This window comes from Sinocyclocheilus anshuiensis, unplaced genomic scaffold (genome assembly GCF_001515605.1).
Source record: "Sinocyclocheilus anshuiensis isolate Anshui unplaced genomic scaffold, SAMN03320099.WGS_v1.1 scaffold930, whole genome shotgun sequence".
NCBI classification, from domain to species: Eukaryota; Metazoa; Chordata; class Actinopteri; order Cypriniformes; family Cyprinidae; genus Sinocyclocheilus; species Sinocyclocheilus anshuiensis.
In genome coordinates this window covers 1541890-1565152 of record NW_015539900.1, presented here as the reverse complement: position 1 = coordinate 1565152, position 23263 = coordinate 1541890, and the positions used below count along the sequence as shown (strand labels likewise).

At 37.4% G+C, this 23263-nt stretch overlaps 1 protein-coding gene and 1 long non-coding RNA gene across 6 annotated transcripts in view; both read left to right on the top strand.

Moving 5' to 3' along the window:
• The first annotated feature begins 180 nt into the window (after positions 1-180).
• Positions 181-10000, top strand: LOC107686058 (uncharacterized). Its single transcript, XR_001634018.1, has 3 exons — positions 181-461; positions 1647-1806; positions 9854-10000. It is a non-coding gene; the product is annotated as an uncharacterized LOC107686058 (long non-coding RNA).
• An 87-nt stretch (positions 10001-10087) lies between these two features.
• The window catches only part of LOC107686056 (rab effector MyRIP-like), a 17015-nt gene continuing 3839 nt past the window's right edge, over positions 10088-23263 (top strand). For 3 of the 5 annotated variants that reach the window (XM_016482893.1, XM_016482890.1, XM_016482892.1), the window contains exons 1-10: positions 10088-10306; positions 12566-12702; positions 17094-17180; positions 17299-17396; positions 17496-17576; positions 18408-18527; positions 18641-18812; positions 18963-19546; positions 20835-22337; positions 22503-22562. In XM_016482893.1, the coding sequence (XP_016338379.1) occupies positions 10089-10306; positions 12566-12702; positions 17094-17180; positions 17299-17396; positions 17496-17576; positions 18408-18527; positions 18641-18812; positions 18963-19546; positions 20835-22337; positions 22503-22562 (3060 nt within the window). In that variant the 5' untranslated portion in view covers position 10088. The remainder of the gene's footprint in view (positions 10307-12565; positions 12703-17093; positions 17181-17298; positions 17397-17495; positions 17577-18407; positions 18528-18640; positions 18813-18962; positions 19547-20834; positions 22338-22502; positions 22563-23263) is intronic. The other 2 variants (XM_016482891.1, XM_016482894.1) reach the window with 2 other exon arrangements.

Here is a 23263-nt window from a genome sequence, read left to right as displayed (position 1 = left end):
ATTTAAGCTAAATGTTTACAGTGTTTCAGTGAATCCAAATCAGTGTTATCTTGTGACTGCATTTAATTTATTTATTTTTACAGCTATGCAACTGTGGCTAAAACAACAGCAACGTTTAAATCTTACATTCCCTTCTCTCTCAATATGGTATCAGTGTTCAGCACGTCCAAAAGTGGATTATCAGCAGCACTGTTGCAGCATTGCAGGGCTCTGTGTACCGGAGGTTGGCAGATTTCAGGTCTCGTGGTCGTAAATGAGACCACAGCAGGTACACGCGCTCCGGGCCGAGCGTTTCTCTTCAGACGCTTTTGATTATTTTTTGTCAAACTAGTTAAAAGGATATCTTCGAAACATTCCCAAAAGACACGGAAAGTCGACCGTATTGATTTGAGGCGGTCTGCGGACATTCATAATGAGTTTGGCAGTCGCTGATGTAAACGACTTGAGGTGAAGACGCGACGGTAAGTGCCGCATCTAAAGTTCTTCCCAATGTATCAATTGTTTGTCTCTTGTATGGTTAATTTGTTGTTTATTATAGTCAAATTTATATAAATGTGCCTGAATGATTAACAGAACAGAAAATAGGCTATTTATTATGATTTAGAGCTGTCTCGTGTAAGAAATAGACCGGTTTCTTCTTTTATAAAAGTGGTTTGTTATCCAAACTCAGCATCAAACTCGACGTCCACTTAATCCGTCGCAAAGTCTGGTTTAAAGGGAAAGTTTACTCGAAAACTAAAGTTCTGTCATCATTTACACACCCTCATGTTGTTCATTTTCTTCTGTGGAGCGCAAAAGGAGATGTGAAGCAGAATGACAGGTTCAGTCACCATTCAGTTTCATTGTATGGGAAGAGATGCATCGAAAATGAATGGTGACTTGAGGCTGAGGTGAGTAAATGATGACAAATGTAGAACTGTTCCTTTAATGCATTGCCACCTTCTGACAGATGAATTGTAGTTATACCTCATGGGCAAAAGCTTTGTGTTTGCTTTCACTGTTGGCTCAGCAGATGGTTTCGAGGTTGCTAAGAAAGATTTGTTAGTTTTACAGTGTGCCTACAAAAGACTAGGTTTGTTTTTTAAACTGGGGACACCAGTGTTATTTTATTATTATTTATACATTATTATAGTATACTATTTATTAATATTTTGAACAAGCTTTTATTTTTAGCCTAAATGTTCAGTTTTCATTTTATTTGATGTTTTAGTACTTTTAGTAGCCTAAATTTATGTGCTTTCATTTTCCATACATTGCAGTGTTTAAGGCAAGCAAATAGAAAATAGAAAAGTTCATGTATTTTTTAATATGTCAAAACATCCACAGCAATGGATACAATTGACATTGTTGGGGTCTTAAATCTCAGGGCCCTTATTTCAGCTACAGGCTGATTTAACAGCCTTATGCAACAGGGTTTACTTTGGACTTTTGCAATACACTGTATTATGTTGATTTCATAATGAAACTGTTATAATTACAAGATTATTTTTTGTCTTCAGATTTAGCTTCTAGCTTCCATTATACAGTTGAAATATACAATATCTGACATCTGTTATTTCAAACACGTTATGAAGCCAGTGGCGCAGTTGGTGCCAAGCTTTTGAAATTATTAAATGACTCTGCTCTGCTTCTATTACTGTCCTCAGCTAACAGTCAGGACAGGGCAGATATCTTATTAGCTCTCCAGAGGTGAAGGATGGGGCGTAAACTGGATCTCACTGGTCTGACAGATGTGGAGGCTGAGCATGTGATGCAGGTGGTGCAACGGGACATGGAGCTGCGCAAAACGGAGGAGACGCGGCTCAAGTGAGTCTCATGCACACTTCTGTGTCTTTGTAGCATCACTTTTAGGACTCCTCCTGCTCAAAATACACTACTGTTCAAAAGTTTGGGGTCAGTAAGAATTTTGCTTTTATTCAGCAAGGATACAGTAAATTAATTAAAAGTGACAGTAAAGATATTTACATTGTTATAAAAAATTTTTTTTTTTTATATAAATGGCGTTTCTTTTCAGATCATGAAAAACCTGCAAAAATGCTTCACGGTTTCCACAAATAAATTAAGCAATTTGAGTATTTTCAACATTGATAATAAATGTTACTTGAGCACCAAATCAGATTTTATTATCAGATAAATGCAGCTTGGATGAGCGTAAGAGACTTTTTCAGAAACATTAAAAATCCTACCAACCACAAACTTTGTATGTCATTTTAAAATGATAATGATAAATATCACCATTCTCATGAAAAGTTTGTAAATAAACTATTTTAGCATTGCCTTCCTCGTGATGTAACCCAAATGGCGTTCCAGTCTTTGCTAGAGAGTATGAGTTCCCATCATTCTTTGTCATACTTTAAAACAAAATGACAGGGAAGGCCCTCCCTTTCCTCTTTATCCGTGACTCACTTCCCTGAGCCCACCATGAATACAGCTTTGAAGAAATCTGATTCTGACCTACAGATATATAGAGGCATTATTATTCAGGACAGACACAGTCATGTTGTATCTTGGTCATATGAGTCCAATATTTCTACCGTCACAGGTATTTGCAAATTAAAAGGCCCTCTCTGTTTACATATGTGACCCTGGACCACAAAACCAGTCTTAAGGGTCAATTTTTCAAAATTGAGATGTATACATCATCTGAAAGCTGAATAAATAAGCTTTCCATTGATGTATGGTTTGTTAGGATGGGACAATATTTGGCCGAGATACAACTATTTGAAAATCTGGAATCTGAGGGTGCAAAAAATCAAAATATTGAGAAAATCACCTTTAAAATTGTCCAAAAGAAGTTCTTAGCAATGCATATTACTAATCAAAAATTAAGTTTTGATATATTTACGGTAAGAAATTTACAAAATATCTTCATGGAACATGATCTTTACTTAATATCCTAATAATTTTTGGCATAAAAGAAAAATCAATAATTTTGACCCATACAATGTTTTTTTAGCTATTGCTAAAAATATACCCAAGCGACTTAAGACTGGTTTTGTGGTCCAGGGTCACATATAAACAAATATCTCTTTGGTGTTCTTATTTGCTGCACTTCCCAGCAAGTATTTGTAAGAAACGGGCAGAATACTCACCTAACTGTCTTACCTGACTTGACTTTTAAGTAATTTTATGTAATAATATTGGTTCTCAGAGGACAGAACATAATGCATATATTTAGTCTGTAATCTCTGTTTGACCTTCTCTCTTCCCCCCTTACCCCCATTGTTTTGTCTTTCTTTTAAAAAAAAAAGTGTGGCACATTGGCACAAAAGAGCACATTACTCATCACGGTACTTCGGGGTGAGGAAAACACTTTGGTTAATGACTTTGTTTGGCACCACGATTTTATCTGACCGACAGAGAAGCACTCTGGCCGCTCTAATCTCTCACACTCTTGAAAATGCTTGTTTGCTGGAACAGGAAGTAGGAATAATGGCAAAAAAATTAATTTGGAAAAAAACAAACAATGCCTCAGTGTAGTTGTTTCATGCTTTAAGGCATTTTAGACTTTTTGGCATCTAGTTTGTAACTCAGAGATGCAGAAACACACAGACGTCGTATTTTATGTAGTCACAAAAAGAGACTTTTCCCTTCAAAATCGGATCACAGGTGCTTAAAGGAGACATGCTTTAGATGTGTGTTAATGGCCGGTGTGAAGATCTGTCTTGGATGTTCACTTGTACAGTAATTCAATCATTTAAGATGGATGTTAATATCAGGTAGACAGAGCCGTTGTGATATAATATTACAGTTTGCATTAGTTTTCCTCAGCTCCAGGAAACAGGTTTTTATTTGTCCAGTTAAGAGCATTGGGATTGGCTAGCCTATATACTATATTATTTTTGTACTATACAACCCTATATTGATTGCCAGGTATTTTTGTTTCATACTTTTGTAGTTCAAATGAGTTAAAAAGAAATTTCTATTTGAATATTAGTGCTATTTCTTAAGCCCCACAATTCTCTTTCACGTCCCTACAAAACCTTAAACCATCTCATTTTATGCGACAGCATTTTTTTCTTCTCCCAAGTGTGTTCTGCCTGCATGCTTCTAGCTTTTCAATATCCTCTCTGACTCCTGGGGAGCATCTCTGAATTTCAAACAGGACTGAGTGAGTTATCAGAGAATGGAAGAGCAAAAAACAAGATTATTAGAAAAGACCCTCTGAGTAGAGGCAGGAAAATACAGGGATTTAAAAAGTTTTTTTTTTTTCCTCAGGAGATCCGTCTTGTGGGAAAGTATTTGTTTTGGCAAAGTAATAAAAAAAATTGGAAACCAGTTAAATGCGTTATCAAGGCATCATGTATCTGTTCTTAAAATATTTAACATAACCCTTGTAGATGCACTGAAAGGTGTATGATGCACTTTATACTGTCTCGGTCACACTTCTCGGGAGGCAAGGAGCGAGGAACGAGGAAACACGGCGATAACTTCAATTCACAGTCTTTAATGATCACACGGGGAACGTAGGAGACACTGGAACACAAGGAATGACGTTTGGGGATCGACAAACACTAACTGAAAGGACTGGGGCTTTTAAACACTGGGTGATTGGGAAAACATAGGTGCAAGGAATGACTGATTAAAAAGGGAACACGGCACACCTGGGGAGGGAAAACACAACACAAAGAGTCCAGGGGCGTGAAATTACTCCCCCCTCCCAGAAGGTGCGTCCTCGCACCGTAGAAATAACATGGGGAGCGGAGTGGGTGAGAACTAGGGAGGAGGCTCAGGAGGAGGACGGATGCCCGGGAGGGGGCCGGCAGACAGAGTCCAGGGAGGAGACAGGAGGGACCCGGAGCAGGAAGAGCACAGCAGGACCCAGGCCACAGCCATAACAGCGGCCCACGGTGGAGCTGATGGAGTGAGGAGCCATGGAGGAGGAATGGCCACCGATTCCAGGGGGCCGACCAATGGCGGTGGAGGAGCCCGAGGCGGAGAGCCAACGAGCCAGGGGGATGCCGAGGATCCGGGGGGCCAGGTTGGAGCCAAGGGCTCTGGCGACCAAGGTGGAGGCGGAGATCCGGAGATCCGCGGCGTAGCCAGAGCGACTGAGGACCAAGGTGGAGCTGGTGGGAGGAAGGAGCCAACGGAGGGGAAAACACGGAAGTTACTGTTTTGGTTGGTCCTTCTGTCACACTTCTCGGGAGGCAAGGAGCGAGGAACGAGGAAACACGGAGATAACTTCAATTCACAGTCTTTAATGATCACACGGGGAACGTAGGAGACACTGGAACACAAGGAATGACGTTTGAGGACCGACAAACACTAACTGAAAGGACTGGGGCTTTTAAACACTGGGTGATTGGGAAAACACAGGTGCAAGGAATGACTAATTAAAGGGAACACGGCACACCTGGGGAGGGAAAACACAACACAAAGAGTCCAGGGGCGTGACAGTCTCTTCTTCACAATTCTTTTTAAAAATTTTATATCCATTTTATGTACTTTCCAAATGCCCACTAGGATGTACTTAAGTACCCCCTGGGGTACGCAAAGCCCTGGTTGGGTAACACCGATCTAAATCAGACTTTGGAAAAAATCTAGAGAGACACCCTAGAGTCTGCCATCTATCCATGCACTCATCCATGATTTTCCATTTCATTAAATCAAATATTTCAAACAGATGGCAGATTCTGTCATTTTTGTGAGGCCCCTGTTAATCCATTACTTGAAGAGAAAGTGGTGTGGAACTGCACACAGAACATAGTGAATCTGGGCAGACATTTTGGCTTGTAGCACACTATCCAGTGGGACATTTTGGCCTTATACAAACAATTATGATAGGATTGCTTCTTTAATTACGTGCTGATTCATTTACACTGCAATACATACTAAAGCTATATGAATATTTGTGTGGCTTATGTTTTAAGCTGTTTTCGTCGGCATCCAAATCTGATTCCTAATGAGAGTTTATTTAAATTAGAGAACTAGTTTTGTCTCCGGTCTGTCTATGCTGAATCTCCATAGAAAGACTAGCAACTATGCATTTAACAGATCAACAAACCCTGATTAGACATGTTTTCTTGCATTGCTCTAAAGTGAATCATTCCCAGCGTACCACATCTTGTTTGCTATGTGTTATTGTGTTGGAATAACACTGCTGATCTATGTTATCAAGATGTTCCAGGAATAGGTCATGTAATTGCTACATTTCTGGAGTCTTTGCGCTATATAACACAACAGTAGATTTAGTTTGAGATTGATCTCTCTTGTGTGTGAACCTCTCAATCCTCATGCAACATTTTTTATTAGATTGAATTTAGACTTAATTACAAATACATTTAAATTTGGTAACACTTTATTTTAAAGGTGTCCTTGTTACACACGTTACATGTACGTACTATTATAATAACAATAAATTATGCATAATTACATGCAAGCTAAGCTAAACCCTAATCCTAACCCTAACCATATAGTAAGTACATGCATTTAATTAATATTACTCAATACTCAAAGGTATAATTACACTGTAACAAGGACACCTTAAAATATAGTCTAACCTTACATTTAAGTCAAATTACGAAAACTATAACTATAACAATAACTAAAACTATAAAAAAATATTTTAACATTGTATGTAAAAAACTGATAATTGTTTTTATGTTATGGTGAAAAATTGATAAATGGCCAGTATTTGTTTAAATACATTAAAAACAAAACACTAAAAACTTAAATCATTTTAAATGCTATACATACATTTAAGGCATCACAACAATATAATGTAAAGAATGAAACAATAATATTACTGTTAAAATTGGCTTAAAATTACATTTACCAGTTATGAAATTATTAGTTAAAAAAAAATAACTGTACCTTTGCCATCATCTAATGCTCACTTCATCTAAGTGTAAAAATTGGAGGGAAAAAATCCACCATCTAATTGTCAGACTCTGTTCCATGTTTTGTCTGTGTCTTGCTCCCCAGGTGTTCCTTTCCCATGTTTAATTTGTCCCAGGTGTTCCCCATGATGGTTCATTGATCCCAGGTGTGTCTCGTCATCCCCTCCTCCTGTGTGTATTTAAAGTGTTCCCAGTCCCTAGTTCTCTGTCCGCTGTTGAACGCCTTCGTGTGAACGTCTTCCTGTGAACGTCTTCCTGTGTTCGTCTCCCTTGGTGCAAATAAAGTCTTGTCAACATATTCTCCAGCGTCTCCTCGTCCCTCGCGTGTGTGTGCACCGTGACACTAATAAAATATATAATATCACCTGATATACAACAAATATTGACCTATAAAACAGTGTCATTTATATCAAACATTAGAAACTCGAGTGTATTAGAAACTTTACAAAGGATACTGTAAAATGTATTATAGATACATACTGCATAACAGGCATGGGAAAAGAAGAGGATATGCTAAATTGTGTACTGAAGTTGCAGATTGTATCTAATTATATATAACCTGTCATTCATGATATATACTGGTGTGTCAGATGACTTAGTAAAAAATATTGGCATTGGTTGACCCCCTGTTCATTACACCTGCGCCCAGTCTGGCTATCTGGCATGAGTCACTTAGTAGACCTTCGCTTGGATCTGCACCTACTGGCACAGGATGCCTCTGCTGTTCTCTGCCAACGGCCTGCTTTGTAAACAACAGACCATGTTTCTGAGAACTCGGTGGAAATTGCCTGCTGAGTATCCAATTATAAGTTCATTGGAGAGACCCCTGATGGGGTATCATCACCGTGGGTGACTGTAGGGACATGAAATTGATCCTGCTCAGGTCTGTAAGAAGTTTTCAGCTATTATCTTCTTTTGTGCTTTTTGGCTGTTACTTTAAATGCATCTTGCCACTGATTCAGTTTAGACAAACTGGTGGAAGGCAGTAATCTCTGGTTTGTATCTCTGTGGTCTGAATGTTACATTTAGAGATGAATCTACAAACTACATGCATCTTGGATTTAGTGCAGTGTTTTTCACTGATTTCAAGCATGCACAAAATGTCCCCAAAGGGAGGTTTTGGCACAAATTTGTCAGCAAACTATTTCTGTGCACACATAGATGCAAAAATGCAGTGTTATAAATTTGTGTTTGCCAAGTCCACAGTTACAAAATCAACGTCACTGTAATGTATTATCCACCCTTGCATGTGTTTTATGTCATTACAGCCTTTGTTTTCTTTCTTTTCCATTTTTTTCTTTCCTGTCTGTCTGTTTTTAATCTGCTGAGATTATCCTCAGTTCCCCCCTCTCAGTATTCACTGGAGCCGATCTGTTCAAGCTGTGGCTCTAATCATTCGTAATGATTTCCTGTTGGCATTGTTTGGAGAGACAAAGTAAATGCCACACCTCAAGCAGAGATTTTCAATACAATGCTTCCTTTCTAGTTTTCATCCCTCTCTCCGCTCCTTTTTGTCAGCTCCTCTCTCTATGAGTCACAGGTTTGCTTTTATAACAGTATGTATCATGACACATTATTTAAAATGATTTCAATTTCAATATTACATTTAAAAATTTAATTTAAACCATTCACTTTTGTTTACTTATGTCCTCTTTGTCCACTTATGTCTTCACTCTACTGTGCCTATTAATATTCATTTACACCTGTAAATCATAGGAAACCACAGCCATGATTATATTAAGACCAGCAGCACATTTGGAAATTGTAATTTTTCTCTGCCAAAGAAAATATTTCCAACCAAAGTCGAAGCAAAATTAACTTTTTGCGCATTACTGAATGAATCAGTGTTTTTGAACGAATCGATTCAGATGAGTCAGTGATTTGTTGATTCACTCATAAACACAGTGGTTGCATCCAAAATCACATAAATTGCATAGGGTAAAAACCATACGTGAACAGAGTAATATGTCCGAATTCACAGTATTGGATTTGTGAGTAGGGATGACCTGCTATTTCTGATGAGATTGTGAAGTATGCATTCAATAGACACTTTACTATCCCACAAGAAAAAAGATTCGTTCATTTTGCTGAACGAGACTCAAAGGTCCGAGTCGGTAAAATGATCCGAACTTCCCATCACTATCCCACAAGGCCACGGGGAGAGGATATGTGAATAGCAGTGAAGCAACACTGCAACTGATGCTAGTAGGTCACTTGAAAATGACAACATGATGAATGTAGTACATCCAGAATATATTCATACTATATAGAACATACTTTTTTAATGTTCACTAAGTAATTACTTGCTTAGTAAATCAGCATTTTGAATGGAACAATTCAGTTGACTGATCGATTCAGAGTCACGCACAAAGACATGTAGTCACTTGTCGCCACCTACTGGCATATCAATGTAGACTCCAGGAAGATTTACTGGAAAAACACACCACTAATGCATTTTTCCTGATTAAGATATTTCTTATTTACTTTGATTTAATCAATTGCCTTCTTACTGTACCCTATTAACCCTACAATTCTGACTTTTCATTCATATCCTAAGGGCACATCAGTGTAATTAAGCAGCATAAATCTAATGTCACAAACAAAATATGTATGTGCTGGTTGCAACCCTCTATTAAATAGTGTTAGGTTGCTTGTCTCTCTGCTAAATGTCAGAGCAATTTTGCTCAGAATTGCTCTCTCCTCTCTGGAGGCTGCAGTACGGCTGGAAATACAGACAGATTTAAGACGTTGAAGGGCAAATGCAGCACATCTGTCAACACGCAGATGTCATGTGAACATGATCCACTTATAGGGCACTACAGCCTGCCTTACATAGAGATTAATTATGTATGTTTTTTTTAATGCATCATCCTAATACTCAGACAAATATGCATCAGCTTAAGTATCATTTTAGTCAAATACTTTATATCACAGTTGTTTTTCAACTCTCTCTCTCTCTCTCTCTCTCTCTCTCTCTCTCTCTCTTTCTCTCACTCTCTCTCTCGCTCCAGTGAGATGAAGAAGGCACTGGTTGAGGAGGGCAGTCGGTCTGTTTTGCTGTCGCGGCAGCACAGGTTTAATGAGCGCTGCTGCATCCGCTGCTGCTCTCTGTTCACCTTTCTGCTCAACCCTAAACGTTCCTGCCTGGACTGTTGCTACAACGTCTGGTTTTTTCTCTCTCTCTCTCTCTCTCTCTCTCTCTCTCTCTCTCTCTCTTTCTCTCACTCTCTCTCTCGCTCCAGTGAGATGAAGAAGGCACTGGTTGAGGAGGGCAGTCGGTCTGTTTTGCTGTCGCGGCAGCACAGGTTTAATGAGCGCTGCTGCATCCGCTGCTGCTCTCTGTTCACCTTTCTGCTCAACCCTAAACGTTCCTGCCTGGACTGTTGCTACAACGTCTGCAAGGGCTGCTGCACCTACAGTAAGAAGGACAAAGGCTGGCTGTGCTCCGCCTGCCAGAAGACCAGGTCAGTTCTGCCGCGCTATCCAGAGCTGTTGTGAGCGTGAGCTCCGTCAGGGGGCTTTCGTAGGAAACACCTGCAGGTTAAAGGCTCATGATGCTTCTGGTTGTTATCAGGATTTAAAAACTAGGGATTCATGATATATTGGCACTGTATTGGTTATTGGTTGATGTTAGATTTTTTTTTAATTGACGGTATCAGTCAGTATTGGATATTTAATTGTGCATGCTCATTTCTCATACAGTATTTTTTATGTTTAGGTTATCTTTGCAATGTCTAACTCTCACTTGAAGTGAATCTTTAAAAACACTAATAATTCAATAACACAGTTAAATATAATCTTTTGCAAATCTAAAAATGAATATCCATTTTTCATAATGTACATTATAATGTTGCAATGCCTAAATTCACATCTATCATTAAATTTATTTTTAGCAATTTATTGTTAATTTATTTAGACAAAATAATATAGAATATCATCAGAAAATGTAATATTTGTTCATCCCTTATAAATAGACTGGGAAGTCTGTTTAAAAAAACACTTGGGTTTGGTAAGACGAAAAGTGATTTTTTTTTTTTTTAAACATTTAAAGTTTTTTTTAATTTACAATTTAAAAAACTGTTTAATTCATTTCAGGTCTGGTTCTGTAAATTGACTCTACTGTGAAAAATTGCTTGTATTTATGTTCATATGAGTTGTGTCTCACGTATATTTCAAAGCACCTTAGTAGTCATTTGAGCGTTAGTGAGCGTCTGTATGTCTGTGGGTTTGTTTACACTCATGGTTTAATGAAAGAGTGCAATAACTGTTTATAACAGAGTATTCTTGTTGAGGGTTCAAATAACACTTAACACTTAAGACAGTCATCAGAATTATTATGTACATTGTAGCAAAGTGTCATTTCTTCAGTGTTGTCACATGAAAAGATATAATAAAATATTTACAAAAATGTGAGGGGTGTACTCACTTCTGTGAGATACTGTATAATACAAGTATAGCGCATGACATGACTTGCGTTCAAATGCCTTTGTAAATGTCACAGAGTGCTGTAGGTCAGAATCCTACTGAACCAAGACAGAAAATATTTTTGCACTTCTTACATACACACTAATGGATAAATACTGGCCTGCAAACATAAAACCTTCAATTTAGGTTTAACCTATTTGATTTTGCTAACTAGTGAAGGCAGAGTTAAATTTTGGGCGACCTTCTGTCTTATTATGGTTTTCTACAGATGTGATGTGAATCTGTAGTGCTAATGAAACCCAAGAGCTTTACGCTTCACACACTGTGCATGGAAGGTTAATATGTCCTACAGAAGTCCTGCATCTCTGTGCAAAACATCACTGTATTTATTTATTTATTTATTTATAGCAGGATTATTCCTTCTCTTTCCTATCTTATACATACACACTCACACTTGAACAGAGATTACGTCCATCAGTGGAATTGAATTTTGATACTATACACATCCACTCGTATTTTCTCTGTCCTCACGTAATAAAACGGATGCTCATTCCAGTTTTCATTGCAAAGATCTGTGTATTAGATAATTACTGAATGGAAGCAGGCAATTTAAATTTATGCTATGCTTATAGACAGAACAGGTATATGTAGTATCTAAGCTATCTGTATACAGTACATGTGGCTTCTTGTCTAGTTAATTAAATAAATGCATAAACAAGTAATTCCCATTTAAAGTCCATCTTAAAGTAAAATTCTTTCCAAATATCATTTGCCCTCAGGGAGTGTCTGCACATTATGGTAAAAGGACACAGAATGCTATTTTAAGCATGAAAACAACACTGTAGTCTTTACCAACATCTCATATTTCTCTGCATATTTCTTTAACAGATTATTAAAACTTGGTTGTTGATATAATGTTGCTAACATAATTATTGATTGATAATTATTGAATGTTAAAATTCCTGGCAATTTTGGCATACTCCCTAGAGCATAAGAATAAAGTTTTCTTTTTTTTTTTGACAATATAGCACAATGTAGCACAGGCTTAACCAGGTCTCTGATATTGAGCATGCTCAAAAGTGCCTATCGCTGTATATATAGTGACCTTTCTTTGTATGTTTGTGTGTGTGCTTGATTATAGGTCCTTGTGTCTATGATTATAGGACAAATGTCATAGTCTTCATAATCATACGTTCTGCACTTACATTGTCAAAGGTTTTAATCAGTGTAGCGTAAACAGAGACTCAGGAATGCTCTTAAATAAGCATTATAATGTGGCCTTGTTTATGTATTTCCAGGCTACTGAAGACCGAGTCACTGGAATGGTTCTACAATAATGTGAGAAGGCGTTTTAAAAGGTTTGGCAGTGCCAAAGTGTTAAAGAACCTCTACAGGAGGCATGCGGCCGAGCGTGGAGTGCTAGCAGAGCTTACAGGTACTTGCCATCTGGACTGTTATGTATGACCTTCCTTGAAAATAAAGGTTGCTTTCACACTATGACATTTTATAATGTATATATTTTGGAGGTAAAAGAGCTGGTTTGCATGTTGCATGCAGTGTTGGGGAGTAACTAGTTACATGTAACGGCGTTACGTAATTTAATTACAAAATAAATGTAACTGTAATCAGTTACAGTTACTAAGAAAAAACGTGTCATTAAATGATTGAATTAACTTATGAAAATGTTAACGATTACAAAGGGGATTACATTTGAATATTTACACACATCCACATACAGATTTAATTGATTTCTTTCCCAAATTGCACTGATTACTCTGAGACATAATTTCCGCGATGTGGAAAGCACAGACTGGTTTGTAGAATCCAGTCATAAAAACGGAAGTCCTATAGCCTAACGCGGACGGAATATGCCACATTTTGGACGAATAAATCAAAAGTAGGTCAGTACACTTGAATCAAAGCGCGATATGGACTAGTGTCTGTGAATATTAAGCCGCAAAAAGACAATATATGAATCCTGCACGTTCTGCGTGTCTGTGGAAATCAGGCGCGGACTGGCCATTGGAAGAACCGGGACATTTCCTGGTGGCCTGGCAGCCGATTTGCCCCGCTATTTTAATATTATTATTGTATAATTGCCTGCCGAATGTACTAAAGTGATTATTTCCGAATTCGCCATTCGATAATTAAATCTCTAATAAATCATGAATCGGTTAGTCGTGACTAGCAATGCTTCGGCTCGCACGCTCGCCGCGCTTCCGCCAAACAGTTTGGATCAGAGTAATCAATGTGAGACAGGGAATGGTGTGGACTGTGGAAGCGCACATGTGGAGCAGAGAAGCAAAACTACTGTTCAGGGTTTCAAGTGCAGGTTAGTTTCATCTGTAAATATGCTATTGTAGTTTTGTCTTTGTTTGCTTAGTTAAGCAGCAGCAGCTCATTGCTCATTAGTCATCACTCAAAATACTGTATAAAGGACATCATTATTGTCACGAATCCGGTCTATAAACTTCCGTTCACTCGCCACCAGAGGTCACGCGCTCTCCACATGGACTCTCACACTACACAGACTGTTACACATCACCCTGGACTAGATTTCCCATGCTCCATTGCACTAATCACAAGCTCACCTGAAATTAGTCACACACAGCTGCTACCAATAACACACACTATATAAATCAGTCTCACACCACCATTCAAGGCTGAGTATTGTTTAGCATATATCACTGTTTAGCTGATAGCTACCTTACGGAGCCTGCTTTAAGTTTCCTAGTCTTAGCTTAGCTTAATCTTGCCTTGTCTGTGTTTTCTCGTGTTCTGATCATTGCCTGTGTACTTTGGATTACCTCTCTCATCTTGCCCTGTTCGGATACTGTTTGCCCCTGCCTGGACCTTTGCCTTGTACCTGGATTATCCCTCTAGTCTCGCCCTGTTGCATTACGTTCTCCGTCGACTGACCCTCGCTTGTTTACCTGATTGCTCTTGCCTTGTCTTCTACATACCCGTTTGCCATTGTTTGACCCATGCCTGTTTCTGACCACGTCTCCTAAATAAAGCTTGCAAATGGATCCGCACGTCTCACGTCTTGTTCGTCCCGTAACAATTATTATCTATTGTAATGTTACAGTAGTAATTTAGCAGACAAAAAGGTTAACCCTGCATGGTGTAAATGTTTGAAAATGATTTAACAGTTGCAAATAAACATTCATTAGAAATTTAGAAAAGTAATCAAAAGTAATCAGTTACATTACTTTAACAAAGTAATTGAAAAAGTTACATTACTATTACATTTTAAATAGGGAAACTTGTAATCTGTAACCTATTACATTTCCAAAGTAACCTTCCCAACACTGGTTGCATGTTTGTAGGAGTTGCTGCATTTCAAATGCCTTCTGCATTCAGCGGATATGTCAGTTTTAGATTGTCCTTCAAGCCCTAGCTCTGTCTTTTTACAGCTTATGGTTGCATGTGCACACATGTATTTAGCACTAATTCATGAAGGTTAAGAAAAAAGCAGACAGGGCTCCTCTAGTCTATGACTTGCCTCCTCTGTATCCAATTTAACAGCAGCAGGATTTATGAGAATTATTCATGTTTATGGAGGAAGGGTCGCTGTGTACTTTGATTATGACCTGATAGATCCATTCCCTCTTGTATTCCTAACATTTAAATAGCGAATCAAAATCAAGCATATACACATAATTCTATACAATAATTACTTATTACATTAACAGGTAAATGTTTTATTCACTATAGCCTAAATAAAAAAAGACTGAATATTATCGTTTTCTGGTGTACAGAAAGATATTAATCAGAAATTGAAAATGTAATAATGTCATGATTCGTCCAATAAACGCAGGAAGCATGTTTTGCAAAAAATTCAATTCTTTATAGGTTTCCCATTTTTTTTTAAACATAAACTTGGTCATACATAGAAAAAATCAAGAAAACGGCACAAATAAAAAAGAAAAAAGAAAAAATGGAGTTCCAGGGCTCAGATGTTAACAGTTGGGATCCCTCTCCCAAAAAACTCCCTTAACAAACAAAACCCAGCCCTTATATTACCGGGACTGTACCATTAACAACTGAAAAAGGGGTCACCCACACACAAATACACTTCAATAACTACCTAAATTAGATGAATTCACATCGCATTTAGAACAACATAAATAAAATTAATAACCATAATTCATATTCACTTATACACTAACAAATCATATAAATAAAGAACAACATTATGCTCGTTGTTACACCTTCCATTCACCAGCGTGAACTCCAGCGAATAGAAAATAATTAGGAGCTACCTGTCCTCCTTTAGCGTGCATAAAGAAGACAACATAAGCTACCTAATTTAGAGCATCCATATTTAGGCAAATAAACAAAACATACAAAAATAAATACACATTTACAAAGGAAGAAAAAACGGGAAAAAAACACCTCAAAACCAATACATAAATTAAAAAACGATTAACCTGCTACCTGTATTTAAATCAAATACATTTATGTGTGGCCTCGGTCATCACAAATAATTTCTTGCTCCCCATTCACTGGAAAATCACAGTAAACAGTTGTCGTTTTTACAAAAAAAAAAAAAAAACTACTGTTAAAGTACAGCCAGAAAGTAATAGCCAAAAATATACTGCTAGTTAACATTATTTTTACTGCACCCTTGTTTGGATGTGTAAAATAATCTGTAAAAGATTATTTTTCTCTTCCACATCAGCTTGAAGCTTCTTTGCTTGTGTTTGTGGGCACAACCCTAAATGAGTTATGATCTGTGCCCAGCCTCCATTTCAGTTTTGCTGAGGTCTGTGAGCAGAGAATGTCTTCTCCATGAAGAGGAAAGCGTTTAGAGCAAGGCCAATGCCACATTAACAATGGATGACCATATATGTGGATGTTTGTCACCTCAGCAGACCCCTGTAACCTGTGAGGAACAATAGCTCTCTGTGGAGGAGAGTAAAACCATTACAGTGACCATGAAAAATAAAGAGCTTTGGCCACAAAACTCAATGCACTATGTGGTCAAGCTTTTGAAAATTTGATGCAGAGAAAAGCTAGGAGATAATCTGTCTGAGTGTAACGTCAGACAAGTGCTAAGATTGGAGCGATAAGCTTATAGCATTATAGGATAGGTTTTTAAGCCGCAACATCAGTCTTCAGCTTATCTTATAGAAAAAGCTAGATTCATAACATTACTTTGATCTGCTCTCCTCAGCAGAATGTAGGCGTAAACACTGGCTTGAAGGAAAAGGGCAGGTGTTTTCATAGAGTGGTAGCCGGTGACTTCAGAGGTAGTTTGACATTTACCGGCTTGAGGGGAGCACTTTAAATGCCTCTATGTAGAGCTGAGGCCATATTGATATGCCAGTATTTACCCAACAAATGCTTTGTCATCCAACAGCTCTCTGAGACTGAGACCGTGTCTGTCAGTGAGAGAAACCTGTCGACACTGCTATTAAATCATGTGTCTGAACTGGAAGTGCTGTTGAATCGCTCAATTTATCACAGGAACAGTGTCAATAACACTAACAACAAAAGAAATGTTTAATGTATACGGTTGTACTTATTTTTTTCTAATTTAATATTGAGCCAAGCTCTTTATTCCACTCTCGTCCTACCTTATCACTCTTGACAATTTTATTTTAATAACAGAAAAAAGACTATTAGATATGAAACTTTGAAATGTTATTATGTGGATGTTCTTTTTTATAAAGGTTGATGCCCTCAGAAATCGAGGCATTAAGTATTTCTTCATAGCATGCAACACTTTCTAAAGTTATACATCCTCTGCGACTGAAAATGGATAGATTATGAAAGGTTATAAAGTTCTTTTGATGAAATGAGCTGTAACATTTTTTGCAGCAACAGAGGGCAGCACTTATGAGGAGAGCGGCTGCAATGAGAATAGTATGTATGAGAGCGACTCCACATTCTGCAGGCAAAGTGAAGGTTTGTGATCAAATCATTATTTAGATATGTATGGTTTGTTACTGTATATCAGTAGTTTTGATTCCATTAGTTTCATACAGGGGCATTTGAAAACACTTTAATTATTATGTCTCTCCAGAGCACAGCATGGCTGAGACTATTAATGTGGCACGGCGGGTGGCAGAAGAGGCCATAGATGAGGCCATTGCTAAGGCTGAGAGCCAGACTGACAGTCAAGTAAGACTTTCCCATTAATAGATACAAGATTGTTCATTCATTGCTATTCAGTAACTTGGCAAGTGTGACATGACAGCTATTTGACATTTGCTTTTGTAGGAGAAGCAGAACGAAGCTCATTATTTGCGAGGGAACAGAAAAGAGCTGATAGAGGAATTAGCCAAAACTATAGTACAGAAAGTGAGTAACACATGACAGCAGTGACCTTTCATGAATGTAGAGTTTTACATTGTGTAGAATTCAGTGTATTCAGCAAGGACCCATGAAATTGATCAAAAGTGACTGCAAAGACATTTGTAATGTTACAAAAGATTATTATTTCAAATAAATGCTGTTCTTTTGAACCTTCTTTTCATCTAAAATCCTAAAAAAGTGTCAAGGTTTCCACAAAAATATTAAACAGCACAAATCTTGTATAATGAGAAATGTTTCTTGAGCACCAAATCAGCATATGAAAATGATTTCTGAAGGATCATGTGACACTGAAGACTGAAGTAATGGTTGCTGAAAATTCAGCTTGGCCATAACAGGAATAAATTACATTTTAAAATATATTAAAACAGAAATAAGATATTTTAAACTATAATAATATTTCAAAATATTACTGTTTTACTGTATTTTTATCAAATAAATGCAATCTTGGTAAGCATATTTTACTTTACCCATTATTTTACACGTAATTTACACATTACTGTTTATAACTCAAAGGCATAATTATGTAATACATATTTTTATTTATTTATTTTAATGCTTTTAAAATGTACAATTTGAGATTATCCATTAATCTGAATGTATCAAGGTCTGCCTATCTGTATATATTCACACTCTTGATTTGACATCAAAAAGACAATGCAGAATTGTATTATTTAACTTGTGTTGAATAGGAATATACGTGTTGATATAATATTACATTTAAAATTATTAAATGCTATTTTTAAATGATCATATTATTATTTTTAAATTTTGACACTGTTTGCATAAACTTATTATATTGGAATATTTAAATGTCAGATTGTCCACCGGAAAAGGGATCTGTCTCAGTCTGAGATGAAGTCTGGATGTAATCTGGACCAGAACAGTGAGGGAATCTGTCCTGATCAAACCCAGAGTGCCTTTGATGCTTCTCTTTGGGTACAGTGACTTTTTTTATTTATTTTAAAGACTAAATTACCTGCAATTTGGCCATGCTTTTGGATTGGTTCTTTTGCTTCGATGTTTTGAATGAAATGTTTCCTCTCCCTTAGAGGTCTCGCTCAGCTTTCTGTCTCTTGACTGATGAGAAAACAGACCAGCATGCTAACATTGGGTCAAGACTTTCATCCTCTACAAGTCATACTCTGGAAATGAAGAAAGAAGAGCCAATGCCTGTCCAGGCCATGCCTAGCTGGAGGAGTGTCGACCGATTGGACAATTCCAGTTAGATCCTTGACTTAAATCCATATGATTCTTAACTATAGTTAATCAACTCTTCTTGTTTATGACAGAGATTTTAGATAATTTTGAACTTTTAAACTGTTGACCCTCTTCATTTATATACATGTCTAAATGCTGTGTGTATGTCTTCAGTGTTACAGAGTCCTGATGGTAACTGGATTGCTTATCAGAGCAACCTGCTCTCTCGACCACGCCTTTTAACTAAGCGCAAAAGTCTGGTCTACAGCGTCTTGGAAAGAGAGTCTGGCATGGTGTCAGCTTACGATGAGATGGGCTCAGAAACAGAGCCTGAAGCTAATGGGGTCTGGGGTGCTGCACTGGAAGAGCTTCGGCGTAAAATGTTTGCCAATAAGCAGTTGAGTTACCCAGAGTCCTACAGCCGTCAAGCAACCTTGCCTTTGAACGCACAAGCACAACATCTCACTGCACACACCTTGAATGCTGACACTGAGGACTCCGCAGGACAAGATGGGCCACTACACCAGTCCCAGAAAACTCTGCTGCCCTTCTTGAAAAGAAAAGTGCCACTAGAACACAGGCGACCCTCAACCACCCGGCGCCCAAACATCATGGATAAAAATTTAAATCCAGGAGGTGCTGAAAGCAGCGAGGATGGCCTAGAGGAAAGCAGGGTCAAGAGGTCACGGCGAAGAAGGAAAAATAAGAGAGAGGAGGCAGAGTGGAAAGGACAGTTGGTATTGTCTTCGGATGTCCCGGTAAGAATGACTGTTTGTTATACAACATGTCTTGGCTTTGATTTAGAACAGGGGTTTTTAAACCTTTTGATGTCGACTACACCCACATATGATGATCCCCTTGTGAGCACCCTTCATATCTAAAAAATAAAGCCAGCTATATATTTCCATATATAAATACCCATTTATACTGTGTTGTTTCCAAAATTAAATAATTGGTACTGAAGTCAAAACGAAAAATATTATCTGAAAATATTTTGTATTAAGTTCACAAAGTATTTGTGTTATTTTATTTTATTATTTTATACTATTTTTGTTTTGAATTTCTTGCTATTATTATATTAAAAAATGTGCAGTTAATTTCATGATTTCTGACCAGTCTATAGAAAGAAAAAAAGTTTTTTTTTTTTTTGGAAGAAGTCTCTAATGCTTACCAAAAATATAGTAAAAACAGTAATATTGTGAAATGTTAATACAATTTAAAGTATATTGGAAAGTGCAATTTATACCTGTGATGGCAAATCTGAATTTTACCAGCCACAGTCTTAAAGGGGTCATATGATGCGATTTCAATTTTTCCTTTCTCTTTGCAGTGTTACAAGCTCTTGGTGCATAAAGAAGATCTGTAAAGTTGCAAAGACTAAAGTCTCAAATCCAAAGAGATATTCTTTATAAAAGTGAAGAGTTAACCACGCCTACCTAAAACGACTCGTTCTAACACGCCCCCACATGTCTACGTCACTATGTGGGAAGATTTGCATAACGCCGCCCAAATGTTCACGCAAAGAAAGAAGGCGCAACTTTTATTCTCGCTGTAGTATTGTTGCCGCTGCCATGTCGTGAAGAGCTGTGTGTTTCGTTGTGAAAGCGAAACTACTTTGCTTGATTTTTTTAACTTTAAACCGCATAAACAGATTTCATTACACCAAATACACAAAATAATGTTCTTTTTAGCAGCATCATATGACCCCTTTAAGTGTAACATGATCTTTCAGAAATAATTCTAATAAAATAAAAACAGTTAAAAACAGTTTTACTGCTTAATATTTTTGCAGAAACCTTGAAACATTTGGGATTCTTTGATGAATAGAAAGTTTAAAAGAACAGCATTTATTTAAAAAAATTAATTTTTTCTAACAATGCAAAAACCTTTGCTGTCTTTTTCATCAATTTAATTCATCCTTGCTGAAAAAAAAATTCATTTATTTAAAACTTTCTGACCCAAAAATTTTGAACAATAATGTGTGGATATAAAAATTGTTTATTCATTTATTTTTGACATTTAATGACTCTGATTCTTTTTTGGCAGGATTCCAGTAGCCATCTCTCAGATGCTCTGGTGAAGAGACGCTATGTGAAACAAGACTCAGACTTGCATGGAAAAAGACCATGTGATCATTATCTGGAAGCAGACACTTCAGACACTGCTACTCCTGACATCTTGAGCTCTGGAGCCATGACCCCTGATCCATTTGGACTTGGTCTCAATGCTCCCAGCAATTCCAATCATGGGGCCCTTGGCGTAGTTGGATCTTTAGATCAGGAGTTGACTACCAAACTGAAAGAACTGACCAGTCAAGTCAGAGAAACACAACTTTCTTCCACTGAGGATGAACTGGACAGGTTGGAGTATCAAATGGGGAATAAAGAAAGTGAAACAAAAGAAAAAGTGGGAGATGCTGCATTGACGATTGAGGGTGATTCAAAAGAAAGATCAGATGGAATTGAATCCACAAATCAAGTGAGATCAACTGAGATGTTGAAAGAAGATGATCTGACTTCCAAACTGAGAGAGTTGACCAGTCAGGTCAGTGAGACGCTACTCTCTTCCACTGAAGATCAACTGGACAGGTGTGAGTATCAAACTGAAACCAAGGGTATAAATCAGTCAATAAGAACTGAGGTGCTGGGGGTAGATGACAGGACAGATGGAAACAAAGTGATACAATATGACAAGAAAACCCAAAACTATGTAGAGATGGTTGAAAAAGCAGAAGAAGGAAGATCAGAGAAAAGGCAAAAGGACACTGTGGCAAAGCAGGGCGTTAGTGAGCAAAATGACACGGGTGAGACCCAAATGTCAGAAGAAATTAGCTCTGTGAGCCAAAAACAGACACTTGATGAGCCAGATGCACAAAATGAGATAGTTAGAGAGAGAACTGAAGAGACAAAGAACAAGGGAGAAGTTCAGACTGAAGAGAAAAATGCAGAAATAAAAGATAGTGGAAGCGCAGTTAAAGGTCAGCAGAGCAGAGCTGAGAATACAGAGACGGTTGATCACATTGAGGAGCAGGAGGTGTTATCCTGTGAACTGGCTTTGAGTAGATTGATAAGTGAAGATGGAAAGATGGAATTTGATAGGATCATCAATACTGTAGTGAAGGCTTTGGATGATATGGAAGAACACATAGAAGCTTACACTAGTGAGGGGGTATTTTTAGACAGAGAGAGAAGTGAGGGAGAGAAACATGAGATGATGGAAGAGGATGAGAATATAACTGAACAGGAAACGGATGACAACACAATATCTAAGGGATGCTTTGTTGGTGGAAAATCGAAGGTGGTGCAGGAAAAAGAAATGAAGGAAGAGGGCAAGATCAATGAAGTTGTGGCACTAAAGAGCAACACTGAAGATACTGAGGAGACAGAAGACAAACAATGCAGCAAATCATCAGAAGAGAGAGTTCAAGAGAAGGACGGCAATAGTCAAGGTGACTTGACTGAAAACAGGGAGGAACAGAGGGACCCCACAATTCAACACAGCGCCCCATCTGGTCAGGAGGAGTATTTGTTACCGGAGGAGATCTACAAGGTAACAACTAACTACAGTATACTATACTAAACACTACAGGCTGAAGTAACCTTAGTTGCTTGCAACTAACATGCTTTTATTTAATCTGCTTAACCTATTTCTCTAAAGCTCTTCTTTATTTCTTATTTCTTTCTTTGTCTTGTGCCTCTGTTTGATCTTTATTAGGATGCACACATGCTGGACATAGAGAAAAACCTACATTTAATCTCCAATATACTACAGCAGGTGATGATTGTATGCTGATATGGACAGTATGCTCTTATTTCTGCACTCATTATTTGGCTACTGTACTTGTTCTCTTTTCTGTATGTTTTCATCTGCTATCTGACACTGGGCTCACTATTATTTACATATTTTACATTCTGTTAGGACACAATTAATCAATACATAATCGTGATTATGATTATGGCTGCCACATGAAGAAAGTGGATTATAATATTCTATTTAGATTTATTCAAGTTGGGTCAAAGGTTTTTTTTTTTTTTTTCTTCACAGCATTGAGCATTGTAACCCATCATAGATGTGTTGGTTGAACACATTGAGCCCAAGCAATGGCCAATCAGAGGTTGTTTTCAATGCAAGCTCAATCCAAGCTCACTTGCAGATCCTCTCATTATAACCTACAAAATGTAGACACAAAAAAAGCTTCCATAAAATGTAAAAATTCTGACATACTAAGTCATGATTATGAGATAAAAATGACTTAGTATGTCATAATTTCTACATTTCATGCTTTTTGTCATAATTATGAGATAAAAAGTAGAAATGATGACATACTAAGTCATAATTGAGATAAAACTTAAAATCATGACATAATCTGTCAAAAATTTGATATTTTACATTTGTGACCCTGGACCACAAAACCAGTCATAAGGGTCAATTTTTTTTAAATTGAGATTTATACATCATGAATAAATAAACTGAAT